Here is a 16,000-nt window from a genome sequence, read left to right on the forward strand (position 1 = left end):
TTTAACTTCATTATTTGTGTGTATTTGGGTCTCTGTAGTACGGGTGCAAAGGAGGGATGTGTTAAAGGGGTGTGTAGATGAAATAAAGAATTGTAAATATGGATTTGTTTGAACTATCCTGACTTTTTCATTGATCTTTAGCACATAAAATGTGTAGGGCTGGGCCAACCAGACCTTTTCCTGAAAGGGTCTCAATATGATGCCTACTGTATTTTGTTTTGTCAAATAAAGAGGCTGCTTCATATGGACTAATACTTCTCTACGGTGACTTCATTCATGCAACAACAGTTTGCCAAATAAATGAAGGGAATCTCAAATATTTTCTCAATTAGATTTTGTTCTTTTAGAGTTGGCCCAAATAAGTGGCTGCCCCAATTAACTAACCAAATCCACTGTACATTGTTTTAGGTTAAACAGTATACCTTAATTCCTGGCTGGCAATTTGCTAATCCCCTACAGCTAAACTCTTTAAATTACCTATCTATTATCACCCACTATTAGAGTTACAACAAACTATTAGTACAAACATTACTCATGTGTTCATGAGAACACATTTACTAAATCCACATGCTGGTGTTTTAACTTCTCAAGCAGTTTCCTAATGTGTTCTGTTTTTATGACGTTTATCTTCTCCATAGACTGTTGCAACAACTAGAAACACACACAAAATGCTGGAGCAAGTCAGCAGACTAGGCAGCATTTATGGAAAAGAGTACAATTGATGTTTCAGGCTGAGCCGTTTCCTGCCAAGGGGGTCTCTGCTCGAAATGTCGACTCTACTCTTTCCCATAGATGCTGCCTGGCTTGCTGAATTCCTCCAGTATTTTGTGTGTGTTGCTTGGATTTCCAGCATCTGCAGATTTTCTCTTGTTTGCAACAACTAAAACTAGCTTTTGCTTTTAGAATTTTGTATTATATATTGTTTTAAAATTCCAACATTTAAACATAATGTAATCAGAGAAGGAAATGATCACTTCACTTGAATCATGGCAATATTGGAAAAATCATACAAGAGCATATAGATACAACAGATCAATGTTGAAAGATGCACAACTTCATTCAACTAATTACAAATTTATGGGTTTAAAAGACAGTTAATATTTATATGGAAGAAGAAAACAGTCAACCAACAAGGAAATTAAAACTGAGTGTAAGAGTTTGAACATATTAAAGAAGAATAGCTTTAAAAACTGAGTTGAGGGAAATTATTAATATGTTCAGGTTTATCAACATACTTTGAAAAAAGCAAAAGTCATGCGTGTCTTAAAATTTTAATTAACGATAAACTATTACATTGACACAGAAGCAGAGAAACACTTTTTTCATTTAAATCAAACACCTGCCTGAGAAGAGTCAGGTCAATGGATCAAGTTACTGAGTTATGGTGCGGCAAATCAATACGTAGTGATATGTAAGGGTACAGCAGATACAAACTGCTGAGGCAAGAAGGATAAAAAAAATAGCGAATAATGGAATGAATCATGAATTTGAAGGCCTATCCCATCAATAATATCAAGTCTGGAACTTTAGTATAGTTCGAATTTCCTTAAAATTCTTGTACATAATTATTGGTAAATATATTATGACTGTCGATAATAATTGATTCATAATTATTCAGAATGCCTGAAGATCATTTCTATAATCCCTACTATTTTGAAAAGTAACTTAGAAATAAGGTAGCTATCATCTGATGCTGCATCAGGTGTCAGGAGTATAATCTGCTGAAGCAAATTTCTTGTATCACAAAATAAGTAATATTTATAAATGATGTGCTTCTGTCAATTAAATTGTCAAGTAAGAACTGGTAGAAATGGATTCATATGGTGCTAACTGATGATATTCAATATCTGATTCCACAGAGACTGCTAATATCTTAGCAGCCTATAGAGTGCCCAGTAAACACAGCCCATAGACTCGCCACTTCCTTCCATCGTCCATATTCACGATGTGTCATCAGAAAGGCTGTGAGTACAGTCAAGGATGCATGCCACTATGGCCATTCCCTTTAGTCTCTTCTACCCTTCTGTGAGAACATATGGGGGCTTCAAAGCCTGGATGTTTTTTTTCCCCAACACCATCAGACTCCTGAACCAATCACACCTTGCACATCTCCTTCCCGGTGATGTTGCCATGTTCTTGTACTCTTGAAACTATTTATGCTATTCTGTTAGAGTTAATTTAATATCCTTCTTGCACTTCAGATTGAACCCTATTCTGCTGTTTTGCACTCATCGTTGTACTTATTCCCGTCATGTATATTGCTCACCCTTTGTTTATCCCGTGAGCTTCTTGCAAACGAGGGCACCCTGCTGTATATACCAATGAACTAATCTAATCCAACTCTGTGTGTGTAACTCGTAGAATCACACCTGAGGGTTTTTATTGAATGTAGTTGAAGTGATGATAACCAGGAGTCAGAAGGACAAAGGTTAATGAGGAGGATGAAATCTAAAGATGAAGTAGCTGAAGAATATTTTAAATATACAGTGGATTCAGGTTAATTTGGACATATCGGGACCAGCACATTTTGGCTTAATTGAGCGGCTGCAACAATTAGCCAAAGTTTCACGGAAATAGTTAAAAAAGGTATAAAAACACAAACTAATTTTAACTGAGTAATAAATTAATATTTAAGTAAAATACAGAACAAATCAGAATACTATAAAACTATGTATTAATTCCTAATAACTACCATAGAGGAATTGAACATTGCCATGTTCTTTTGATTGTAACTGAACAAAATCATGTCCTTTGGTTTATTATCCGAATTGTCTAACTGCTTATTCTTGCCAAATATCAGTGACAGATATCACTGATTTTTGAACTCAAACACAAACTATTTAAAAACTACTCTAAGCATGGTGTAGTGTATAACAGCCACACAAGTGCATGTGAGTGACAAATTGTTTGGCATCGGTATCCTGTCCCAGTGAAGCAGCACGGTGTCCCAAATAAAAAGGGAATCCTGGCTGTTTTCTCAGTTAGCTTTTGTTCTTTAAGAATTATCCCAAATAAGCGGCTGTCTCGATTAACCAATAGCCCAATTAACCACAAACCACTGTACTTGAAGATTGGCTGACAGGAAGGATGTAGGAGAATCAATGCAGAAAATTTTGAAGTATGGAATTGAAAAATACCTAACTAGGATGAAAACATGTATGCTAAATGAAAAGGATGTGGGAGAGCAGACTGATGATAAACAGAAGCAATCACAACAATATTCAGTGGTAATGAATAAAAGACACTCAGTGTCATAATGTATTATTAAGGTAATATTAAATAATGAACCAAAGCACTGAGATTATACAGCATTTTCACAAATAAATCGTAAAACCACAAGAAAAATACTGTAGCAATTGAAAGGACACAGAAGGGAACAAATGAAGTGCTTTGTGATGGGAAAATTGGATTATGAGAATAATCATGTAAGTTTTCACCAAGGACAAGAGAAGCTGAAAGACATTAATACATTTCTTAGAATTCTCAAGAGACTAGCGGATCAGGACTGGCGAGCTTCTTCACCTTGTCTGAACTATTGCTTCCTTCATTGCTCCTCCACATACCAACAGGATCTGGTTGATTTTGGAAAGAATTAAAATGGCATGTCTGTAAGGAACAATCACAGAATCTAACATATGCACAGCTTGAAATGCAAAGCAACATTGCGGAAATGTAAGATTAGTAGCACTGATTTTTGGATAGAGCTCAAAGTACTTCCAAGTGGAACACATGGGGCACTGGTTTAATTAATACTTCGCTTATGTTTGTAGTGATATAGTGCTGCTGTTGTGACATATGAACAATTTAAAAATCTGTGGGTTTCCTTCACCCACACTTGTTTTTTGCTCCTGCAGAGAAAAATCCTTCCCTTGTTGTTACCCAAAGGATGTTCTGCTTAAATTCATAACTCATTTAAAAGCAATCATAAAGCCATTGAATTTCTCAATGTTTTTACATTTTGAACAGTACTTTCTAGGGACTCAGAATTAAGTGGCATGTAAGAATTCATATGACCCATCACTTCTGTGCTAGTTCTTTGGCACAGCTATCCAACTATGGTTCCACTCCACTGTTTTTCCTGCTTTAAGTAGTAACTTCTAAGATTATTGCTTCACTGTTGCCCTATCCCCACCGTATCCCATCTTCTGTGTCCTTGACATCTTACTGTCAGTCAAAGGCAATCCTCTGAAACTAAGTGCAACTCTAAAACCTATCCTAGCTGAACATGGCCTCAAACCCAGCTGCTAATTACAACAGCACCCATGCCACCACCCAACTAAAGTCTCAAGATTCCAATTTCTGCTGCATATTCCCAAAACTATGCTTTTTCATTTCTCTCCACTGCCGCTTTGCCAGTTTTTTCTCTTTCTCACACTCCCAGTCACCTTCACTGCTCCCACTCTTCAAAATCTAACAAAGTTCTTCCACTAATTACACATACCTTGGAATCATGCACAATATAGTTAATATGGGCTGCATTCAATAACCATGCATAGCCCCGTCAACCCAACTGTAACCTGTCATCAATTATAAATAACAAATTTACCCAGGATTAATCATAGTTGTTTATGGTTGTCATATTTCAGTGAACCTCTGTAGGTGGCTTCTATCTTTGTCTAAGTTCTCAAAAGTTTTACTTTGCCCTGGTATTTACTTCTGCTACAAATAAAAGCAATGTCTTGCAATTTCAGGTAATATCTTTTCCCCTCTTTCCTTCTCTCTTTTCCCATTTCCCCTTTCTGGTTTCCCTCTCACCCATTCTCTTTTCCTCACCTGCCCATCAACCTCCCTCTGGTTTCCTCCCTCCTCCCCATTCTTCCATGGTCCACTGTCCTCTTCTGTTAGATTTCTCTTCCTTTAGCTCTTGAGGTAACTATTCCACCTATCACCTCCCAGCTTCTTAATTCATCACCTCTCCCGCACCCACCCAACTTCCCATCACGCAGTCTCACCTACTGCCTGCCAGCTTGCACTTGTTCCCCCTCCTCCCATCATCTTATTCTAACTTACTTTCCAGTCCTAATGAAAGGTTTCGGCTGAAACTTCAACTGTTTGCTCCCTTTTATAGTGCTAAGTTTCTCTAGCATTTTGTGTGTATTGCTCAACTTCTTGTTCAGATTTCTCCATTAGCAGACAAACAGAATTTGCCTTCTACCTTGGAGAGATTCTGTTTGTCCATTCATGGAGAATACTGCAATAGACTATGTGCTTTTAACGGCCATAAACAGGATTAGAGCGCGGCAGTAGTTGAAAAAATAAAAATGTAAATAAATAATTATTCATACATTTTTCTAGGTTCCTTGGACAATGGAAAGGGAAGATAAATAAAAAGTAAGTGTGGTAGGTGTTTTAGTTATGGGATGATCCAACAGAAATTGGAATGTTACAGCAGGGGAAAGGAAGAGAAGCTGCGTTGTTGGTAATTGAATAGGGGTCAGATGTTAAGCAGAGAATAATTCCAGTGATAGAAAGATTGAGTTATTGGTGACATCACATCATACATAACTAAAATGAAGGGTTCTCCACTGAATCCAGTTTGGTGAGTCGAAAAGTGAGAACAAAAGGTGCTTCATTTCTTCATTTTGGGAAGGAAGAAAATGGGTTAGGAACTGAGAATCAGGAAATAGAGTAGACAAAATCAAAGGCAATGTCAGCATGAAGATAATTTTTTGATTAAGGAAAATGTATCGGAAGCATGGGTTTGAAATGGGCGATCATCAAGAAAGATGTACTAAAGAGAACAGGTTGAAGTTGTGTACCTTTTGGGAGGCCTTTGACAAGGTGACACACACATAAGCAAGCTATGAGCCTATGGTATTACAGGAAAGATTCTGGCCTGGATAAAGCAGTAGCTGTTTGGCAGGAGGTAAAGTGTGGGAATAAAAAGAGCCTTTTCTGGTTGGCTGCCAGTGACTAGTAGTGTTCCACATGGGTCTGTGTTGAAACCGATTCTTTTTACATTATATGTCAATGATTTGAATGATGGAACTGATAGTTTTATTGCAGAAGTTTACAAATGATATGAAGGTAGGTGGAGGGGTAGGTAGTTTGAAGAAGCAGTGAGGCTACAGTTTTAGACCATGGATTAGCAGAATGGGCAAAGAAGTAGCAAAGGGAATACCATGTTGGGAAGTATATGGTCATGCACTTTGGTAGAAGAAATGAAAGAGTTAACTATTTTCTAAATGGAGAGAAAATACAAAAATCTGAAATGCAAAGGGACTTGGGAGTCCTTGTGCAGGATTCTCTGAAGTTTAATTTGCTGGTTGAATCTGTGGTGAGGAAGGTAAATGCGACGTTAACATTCATTTCAAAAGGACTAGAATATAAAAGCAAGGACGTAATGTTGAGACTTTGTAAAGCACCAATGAGGCCTCACTTGGAGTATTGTCAGCAGTTCTGGACCCCTTATCCGAGAAAGGATTTGCTGAAACCGGAGAGGGTTCAAAGGAGGTTCACGAAAATGATTCCTGGATTATACAGCTTATCATATGAAGAGCGTTTGATGGCTCTGGGCCTGTACTCACTGGAATTCAGAAGAATGAGGAGTAACCTAATTGAAACTTATCGAATGGTTTGATAGAGTGGATGTGGAGAGGATGTTTCCTATAGCCTAAAACCAGAGGGCACAGCCTCAGAATAGAGGAGTGTCCTTTTAGAATGGCGATGAAGTGGAATTTCTTTAGCCAGAGTGTGGTGAATCTATGGAATTTATTGCCAGAGACAGCTGTGGAGGCCAAGTCTTTATGTATATTCAAGGCAGAAGTTGACAGATTCTTGATTGGTCAGGGCATGAAGGGATATGGAGAGAAGGCAGGAGACTGGGACTTACAGGAGAAGTGGATCAGCCATGATGAAATGGTGGAGCAGACCGATAGGCCAAATGGCCTAATTTTGCTCCTATATCTTATGGTCTAATAGTCTAAAACTGGGAGAATGAAACTGAGTACTGAGAGGCAAGACTGAAGGAAAGGCAAATGAGACATTTGTGGGAGTCAGTGGGACAATAGTGACAGTTACGACTAGCTATGCTAAAAGTGGAAATCAAGAAGTCAACGAAGGGAATGAAAGGCTGCAAATGGATTTCATGGAGGAAGACAGAAATCTGTAGAATAATTGATATAGAATAATTAATTTCACCTCTCATTAGTGGACTAACATGGTCATTGGAAAATAAGTAGTAGAGGGCTACTTGAATTGGCCTTGAGCAAAGAATGTTTCATGTACCAGAAAAAAACCAGAAGAATGTTCCACGTACCTGGAAAGACAGGAATTCAAGGACAGGGTGATAGTATGGTGTATATTTGATAAATGGTTGATGATCAAAGACTTAAGGATATTATGAAGAGACTTTATAAGATAGTGAGCCATAATCTGGGATACAGTATCTGAAAGAATGACTGAACCAGATTCAGCAGTTATTTTCAGAAGGGAATTGGATAAATACTGAAAAGCCAAAGAGAGTGCAAGAGAATTGGCAGATGCTGGAAATCCAAGCAACACAAACACCAACACAATGCTGAAGGAATTCAGCGGGCCATACACAGAATCTATTCATCTGTTCCATACTCAGCAATTTGGTAAATCTTATCACTTGGTTGTCTTCTCCTACCTGAATACAGGCAGGGAATAAAGAGCAAAGTTCCAAAGATTAGGATAACAAAAAGGTAGCTGCATGAGGCACAGGCAGGGGAATGGCTATGGGATTGCTTCAAGTCAGTGGACTGGGCTCTGTTCAAGGACTCATCTGTGGATCTGAATGAATATACCATTGTTCACACAGACTAATTGAAACAATTTTGGACAAGTGTGTCCCTACAAAATCATTCAGCATCTTCCCCAACCAGAAGCCCTGCTGAGGACAAGAATAGAGACATTGAAGACTGGTGAGACAAGTGTGTCCCTACAAAATCATTCAGCATCTTCCCCAACCAGAAACCCTGCTGAGGACAAGAATAGAGGCATTGAAGACTGGTGACCAAGAAAGATACAGGAGATCCAAGTACAACCTCCAGAAAGCCATCTAATGGACGAAGTGGCAGTTCTGGACTGAACTTGAATCAAAGAAGGATGCTTGACAGTTGTGGCAGACCGGAATGCTATCACCTCTTATAAAGTTAAATCAAGGGACTTAGGCGACGACAGGGCTTCGCTTGCAGATGAGTCCAATACGTTTTATGCTCGCTTTGACCATCGAAATGTAGAGGGACCATCACAAACTTCAGTCTCTGAGGCTGACGTGTGAACAGTCTTCAGGAGGGTGAACCCACGAAAAGTATTCAGCCCTGACAGGGTACCTGGCCAAGTACTAAGAACCTGTGCTGATCAACTGGTTGGAGTGTTCATTAAGATCTTTAGCCTCTCAGATCGGTAGATGAGGTACCCACCTGCTTCAAGCATCAATTATACCTGTGCCCAAGAAGAATGTGGTAACCTGCCTCAATGACTATCGTCCACTGTAACAAAGTGCTTTGACTTAACATCAACTCCTGCCTGAGAAGCAACTTGGATCTGCTCCAATTTGCCTGCTAAGTCAACAGGGTTGACAGCAGATGCCATCTCATTGGCTCTTTACTCGATTCTGGAACATCTGGACAGCAAAGATGTATACATGAGGATGTTTTTATCGACTACAGCTCATACCATCATCCCTTCAAAACTAGTCAATAAACTTCAAGACTTTGGCCTTAACACCTCCTTGAGCAACTGGCCCCTCAATTTCCGTACTTGCAGCCCCTAGTTACCTTGAATTGATCTCCTCCATGATCTTCATCAGCAGAGGTGCATCACAAGGCTGTGTGCTTAGCCCCCACTCTACTCAATTTTACACTTATGTCTGTATGGCTAAGCACACATTCAATGTATATTCAGTTTGCTGATAACACTAATGTCGTAGAGTGAACGAAAAGTGGTGCCAAATCAGCCTATAGGAGGGAAATTGAATATCTGGCTGAGTGGTGCCACAAGATGTCAGTAAGACCAAGGAGCTGATTATTGACTGCAGGAGGAAACCAGATGTCCACGAGCCAGTCCTCATCGGAGGATCAGAGGTGCAGAAAATCAACAACTTTAAATTATTCGGCGTTATTATTTTGGAGGACCTGTTCTGGCCCCAGCAGGTAAGTGCAATTATGAAAAAAGCACAACAGCATCTCTACTTCCTTAGGAATTTGCAAAGATTCAGCATGACTTCTAAAACTTAGACAAAATTCTACAATTGTGTAGTGAAGAGTACACTGACTGGCTGTATCACACCTGGTATGGAAACACTAATGCCCTTGAAGGGAAAATCGTACAGAAGGTAATGGATACGGACCAATCCATCACAGGTTAAACCCCTCCCCACCATTGAGCACTTCAACACAAAACAATTCAGGAAACCATCAGGTAATCCCATCACCCAGGCCATGCTCTCTTCTCACTGCAGTCATCAGGAAGCAGGTGCAGGAGCCTCAGGACTCACACCACCAGGTTCAAGAACAGTTATCACCACTCAACTATCAGGCTCTTGAATCAAAGAGAATAACATCACTCAAATTCACTTGTCCCATCCTTGAAACTTTCCTACAACCTATGGACTCACTTTCAAGGACTCTTCATCTCATGTTCTTGATATTCATTGTTTATTTATTTATTACTATTATTTCTTTCTTTTTTATTTCCACAGTTTGTTGTCTTTTGCACACTGGTTGAATGCCCTAGTTGGTGCAGTTTTTTTTTATTGATTCTATTATGGTTATTTTTCTATTTTGGATTTATTGGGTATGCCTGAAAGTAAATGAATCTCAGGGTTGTATATGGTGACATATGGTTTTTGAACTTTGAACTGCATAGTTACAGACCAGATCAGGCTGGTTTTTATTTTACTCACGTAGAACCAATTTTCACTTGATTTTCAAAGGACTGCTTCATATGAACAGCCTGCAAATGAATTTTGTGGGACATTGATATACAGTTAACCTTGAATTTTACTCCCAGTGATTTCAAAACATGTATTATGCCATTTGAAGTCAATGCATATGTCTAGACACTCTGTGAATGAACTCATCTAACAGAATAAATTTAGCGTCCTGTGAGAATTGTGCAATAAGAAATGAATGGGATTTTCATTAAATTTCTTCTTGTTAAGCATGAAAACAGTGGTAAACAAGAGAATTTCAAGTCCCTTGTCTACCAGGTAATAATTTGTCACGCATTTTATTTATATCGCTACAGTAAAGACAACATTAACACATATGCCATTATATGCAAAATAACCAGATTAAAAGATTTGCTGTTACCTGTTAATTTGTTGATTGATTTATTCAGCTTGATCGTCCATAAACAGTCTTATATTATTTTTAAGAACCTACTAGATTTGCACAATTATTGTTCATTAAAACCATCTTGGAAAATTGAGTAATTTGAGCCTAAGTACCTTTTTAATGGTATGATAATTACAAATTCAATTCTAATCAATCTTCACAGCTTGGAAATTGTTTAATTTAATGACTTCCATTTCATTTCTGCACATAATCAATTGCTATAAGTTTACAAATGTCATGTTTTCCCCTTTTGCGTTGACCATCTCCATGAATCGTTCTCAAACCTTAAATGAGCCTTCCATTCACTGAGGTCCCAGATTCCCTGTTCTGCTCATACATCAATATTAGCTGGTGCAGTAGCAAGATTTGGCCCAATCTCAAAGATTGTCCCTTTATTGAGATGGATATTAATGTCCTCTGATTTATCAACATTTTAAAACACCAATGGCTATCAGCTATTACTCAGTTACTGAAAATGCCTCTTCAATCAGAATTTGCCTTTTCAAAAGTAACTTACATGCCCCCATACAGTTGGCTTCATCTGCCAGCTGCTACTTTCTCATTACTTATCTGTAGATGGGCCAGAGCGTAAGAAGTCTGAAATTTATTTTGGTCCAAGTAAACTGATTATTTCATTCTACAAAATGCTTGATAAAAAGCAGTTGTTCCTTCTCTTATCTATTTCTCTCCCATCTATGTACATTTCAACACTAATGTTTTTGAGACAAATACTCAGTATTCTCCTGAAAAGGCTCACTATCCCAGAAAGCAACTGACTTCTGGAGTTCCCTGAAACTACTTTCACATCATCAGCAAATCAACACTGTTTCCCACCACAAATCACTCTTACCAATATTATGCCAAATCTTCACAAATTACAATTCCCCGATATCCCATTTGCAGAAAATGACTTAGAAGATGCTTCATGATCACTGATCTAACAACGTAATTTCAAGTAGCTACGTGTGTGATGGAAGTTGCTCTGAAACTGACTTTAAACATATAATTTTTAAGTGACCTTCAATTATTTTTCCAAACTTTGGATCTATTACAATGTACATAGCATCCATTCTGTGGAGTGCCGTGGCTATCCATTACATATTATGCACATTACGTGCAAGTCCTGGTATTCAGTAAGAAAAAAAGTTTACTGTTATATGTGGTGGTTGGCCTCCTATCCAGGATCTAAGGTTTGTTAAAAACATGTTTCTTCACTTACCACAATTTTCTGTTGCTGATTTGATCAGTTGGAAAGGGAAGCTAGGCTCTAAAGTCAAACAAAGCAACATCAAGTTTAATTTTATACTGTTGGATTGGCATGAAGATGATGCTTCCCACCAGGAGCACAGTCAATGCCTGGAGAGGTTTTAAAATGCATCTAATTTGAAAATGTTGTTATATTAAACATCTACATATGGATGTACTTTATGAGTAAATACCCAGGGATAAGTTTCAGAGCCACATCATGAGAATATGTTCATTGCATTGGCCTCCACTAATCACTAGAGGAATTGCACTGAAGGCACCAGGCTGCATTTTGCTGTTTACTCTCTAACCTTTCTCTGAGGTCATCTAAGCAACGCTGGAGGTGGACTTCTCCGGCAGTTATTAATACGTGTTCTCCTGTCTCCTGGACTAGCACCTCCACACATGGGTCAGCTTGGTTAAGTAACTTCATTCCCCTCACCAGCTGTGGCATTTCACCTGCAGGAATAAAGGAAACAAACCCAAAGGTTATGCACACTGCAGCTTTAGAAGATAGTATAGCAAACACAACCCTCTCCCCTAGTTACCAACTACTTTCTTTAATAAATAATTCCATCCACAAAGCTACACTTTTCATCATGGAGGTTCCCACCTGATGGAATTTCGATTGAAAATTGCCTTTCCTCAACAGCATAATTCTAATTTCCTTCTGTGGACGTACAAACATCCTAAAAACCTTTAGTACATTATTTCTTATTACAAGAAACTGCCAGATAGGCTCCTTGGGGGTGAGTAGATCTGAAAAGTGTAAGCATTAAAATCTTTATATGCTATCCTTGACTTACATTTGATCTAACAGCAATAACAAATACTGATTGAACCATTACCCATCTGTTTACAACTATTGCAGTTGGTGGTGATGTGTATGTTAAAAATTAACTGCAGGTGTTAATGCAATGGAACTGCTGTACCACATAACCTATACTACACTGAAAACACAGCAGTGACTTTCAATGGGCTAGTTATTGGTCTTTCATTAGCAGGAATACTGATTTACAGCACCTTAATAGGTTCAACAATCTATACAAAGTAATTGAAGAAGGCCTGTCCTACCTATGTCCAAGAACTCTCCAGATATCCAACCGTATCTATTTTTAAAGTCTAGCTTAAACAGATAGCATTTAGCAATTCTTATAAAAGCTACATCCCAGAGGAAATGAAAAAAGCTCATCATAATATTCAGCAAAAGAACTTCAGAAAGGAATGGGAGAACATATCCTTAACTTGAGGCACATTTCCCATCTATCCATCACCTTTAAGTGATAAATACAGTATAAGGTAGAGTGGAGGCTACAGCACTTTTAATGGAGTATCAAAGACTGACAAGGAACTCATGTAGTGCCAAGCTTTCTATGTTACTTTTTACGATTGTGTAACTTTAGCAAATGACATGATGCACTTGGTAGGAAGAATTATTAGAGACAATATTGAATAAAGTATACTGTTCTAAAAGGGTTGCACGCAGAGGGATTTTAGATGTGCACACATAAGTCATTCAAAGTAGAAGCTGGCTGGGGAAGTGATTACTATGACATACACAATTCCATGCATCATCAACCAAGGTAGAGAGTATAAAAATGAGAAAGGCATGCTGATCTTTTATAAAACACTTTGGTCTTCTCTCAGATTGGGTGACATATCCAGTCTAGTTGCTATATCATTGGAAGGATGTGAAAGATATTAGAGGGTCAAGTAGAATCACGAGAAGTGTTTCTGGGATGAGCAAGTACAGTTGTAAGGTTAGATTAGTGTTTTCACCAGGCTGAGGGGAGATTTGATGGATTATATTAAATGTTAGGTCATCTGGACAGAAAGGATAATGGGAGGCTATTTATGCAATGTAGGGTTGGAATCTCAAATGCTCTGCCTTCAGAAATGGCAGGGGCAGGTTCTATTTTGGCCTTAAAAGAGGGCACTGGAGAAATATGTAAGGGTACAAAGAAAGGGACAGGGATATGAAACTAGAGAGGCTCTGATAGAAAACTAACATGAACATAATGGACTAAATAGTATCCTTCTGTGCTGATGAAGTTCACTTGAAATTGAGATCCTGAATTTCATTGGTAATGTTAAGGGCTCTTACATGGATCACCACACCAAAAGGACCTTACGTAGTTTATCTTGCAAGCTGCACCATGGCATAGTCTGAAAGAAAATACGGTTAGATTCTACGGACAAAAATCAGTATGTAGGGATTGGATGTTGGTATCATTGTGGGAGTCAGGGACTGAGAGAAGAGGTAAGTAGGCATAGAAGCCAGGTGCAGCTCAGAGAGAGGCTGAGATTGTTCAATGACAAGTGTAACTCAGAAAAATAGTTACTTAATTCTCAGGCAATGCTCAAAGAACTTTGTGTCATATCTAAAGAAATACCAGAGGTGGTGTGATTACCTAGTTTCAACTTCTAAGGAGAACACAGTGGAACTCTACAGGTTTTTTTTCCAGAATTTTTAACCTGGTATTTCACTTTTCCCCAGATCAAATGCCTTTTTGGATGAACATATTGCAATACAAATGCAATGGGAAGTCAAGATGAACCAGGATATTTTCCTCTCCATTACTGTTAAAATGAGAGAAATATCTTTGCATGCCACAATCTGATTGATAATGCCAAGCTGCATTTCAACTTGATGGCAAAGTAAATTTAAGAAAGTTTAAGCTCATGAGGAGTAAAGCATGACATGGGACCAGGTCAATTTTCTGTGCAAATTCTTCTGCTGTTGGATTTGTTGAATCTTTCAAGGTAAATGGACACTGGGCATTGGTGCTTTTGTTTGTCTGTATAGGGTTAATTTTTTTTTACAGAATCAGTTATAATTAATCAAATGCACCTCAAATCACTTCACAGCAGAGTGTTCAAAAGCTATTTTGACAAAAAAATTCTGTGAGAATTCAGGATGAATAACCAAAGTATTGCCAAAAGAGAGGTTTAAAGACACATATTAAAAAGGAGAGAAAGACAAAGATATGGAGGCTTTGGAATAAGTATCATGTTAGGAGCTAGGGTAGCTGTTGAGATTGTCTCCAGCAGTGAAATCATGAAAATTTGAGACTTGCATGAGATAAAAATCTATAAATATTGGAAATGAAGGACAGAATGAATCTATAATTCAGAAATGCTTCAACCATGTTTTAAAATTCATATCACTGTTGGACTATAAATCTAATACAGATCAGCAAATACAGGAATAATGAATAAAATGAGCTTGGTACAATCTATGCCATGGCAGGATGAACTCCAGAATTATGTATTAACCAATCTGAGTAAATAGCATGTATACTAGAAACAAATAGAGAATGTTACCCACATACATGGATGTTTGGGCTCCACAGCTACTCGTACAATGGGGGTTGCTTCAAAGTTCAAAGGTGTAAAAGGTGGACATAAAGGAGAAGTTGACAACGTGGCAGATTTTAATACGTGATCTTCTAAGCCACCAATACCTAATGTTGGAAAATAAAAAGCAAAGGAGTTAAACATGAATAGTTGTGCAGCGTAATCTGATTATTGGAGTAACAAATATTTCCTTGCAGTTGACTGACTCAACCTCAGAAATTAAAACAGGAGTACCCCCTTCAAGCATGCTCCACCACTCAAAGTCTGATCTTCAGACTTTGTGCTTTTTTCAAGCAATCACCCCAAAGAGAATCCCTTAATGTTCAGAAATGTATCCATCGGAGAATGACTGAGCCTTCAAGGCTCCCTGGAGTACCGAATTCCAAAGATTCACCAGTTTCTGAGTGATGATATGTCTCCCATCACTGCTTCGAATGGCCAACTTGTCCTAGACTCCTCCCTCTATGGAAAGTGCATGCTTTCTTTGGCTGAGACAAACTGTCAAAATAATCAAGGTTTGGTCTCACACATGCTCTAAATGGGTTGAAGCCTTTACTTCTGTGTTCAAATGAAAGATAATATGTCTATTTCCTCTCATTCATATGCCTGTACGTTGGCTTTCAGCACCTTGTTTTTCAGCAGTTTGGTCCTTCTGCGCAAAGAAACCACTCAATTTCTTGGCATTTAACAAATACTTCACTTTTCTGTTATGTTCAGCAAAGTGGAAAACCATCCATCTGTCATTTACTTACCAACTCATTTGGAGTCATACAGCTTAGAAACAGACTGGCTCAACTTGTCCACATCGACTAAGTTGCTAACCTGAGCTAGTCCCATTTGCCTGCACTTGCCCCAAATCCATCCAAGCCTTTCCTATCCATATACAAGTCCAAATGTCTTTCAAACATTGTAACTGTATCCATTTTATCACTTTCTCATTCCGATTAATCACCAGCCTTTGTGAGGAACCCTTCTCATCTTAAACATATGCCCACTATTATAGACTTCCCTAATATGGGACTAATGATTCTGACCATTGACCTTTATCTACGCCACTCATGATTTTAAAAATCTCCATAAGGTCACCTCTCAGC

The 16,000-nt window shown here is 38.3% G+C and overlaps 1 protein-coding gene across 2 annotated transcripts in view; it reads right to left on the minus strand.

Moving 5' to 3' along the window:
- The window catches only part of efl1 (elongation factor like GTPase 1), a 280,941-nt gene that overhangs the window by 61,404 nt on the left and 203,537 nt on the right, over window positions 1–16,000 (minus strand). For both annotated transcript variants that reach the window (XM_073033003.1, XM_073033004.1), the window contains 2 exons: window positions 14,882–15,013; window positions 11,861–12,008 (listed from right to left, as the gene is read on the minus strand). In XM_073033003.1, the coding sequence (XP_072889104.1) occupies window positions 11,861–12,008; window positions 14,882–15,013 (280 nt within the window). The remainder of the gene's footprint in view (window positions 1–11,860; window positions 12,009–14,881; window positions 15,014–16,000) is intronic.

This window comes from Hemitrygon akajei, chromosome 30, assembly GCF_048418815.1.
Source record: "Hemitrygon akajei chromosome 30, sHemAka1.3, whole genome shotgun sequence".
In the NCBI taxonomy this organism is placed as follows: Eukaryota; Metazoa; Chordata; class Chondrichthyes; order Myliobatiformes; family Dasyatidae; genus Hemitrygon; species Hemitrygon akajei.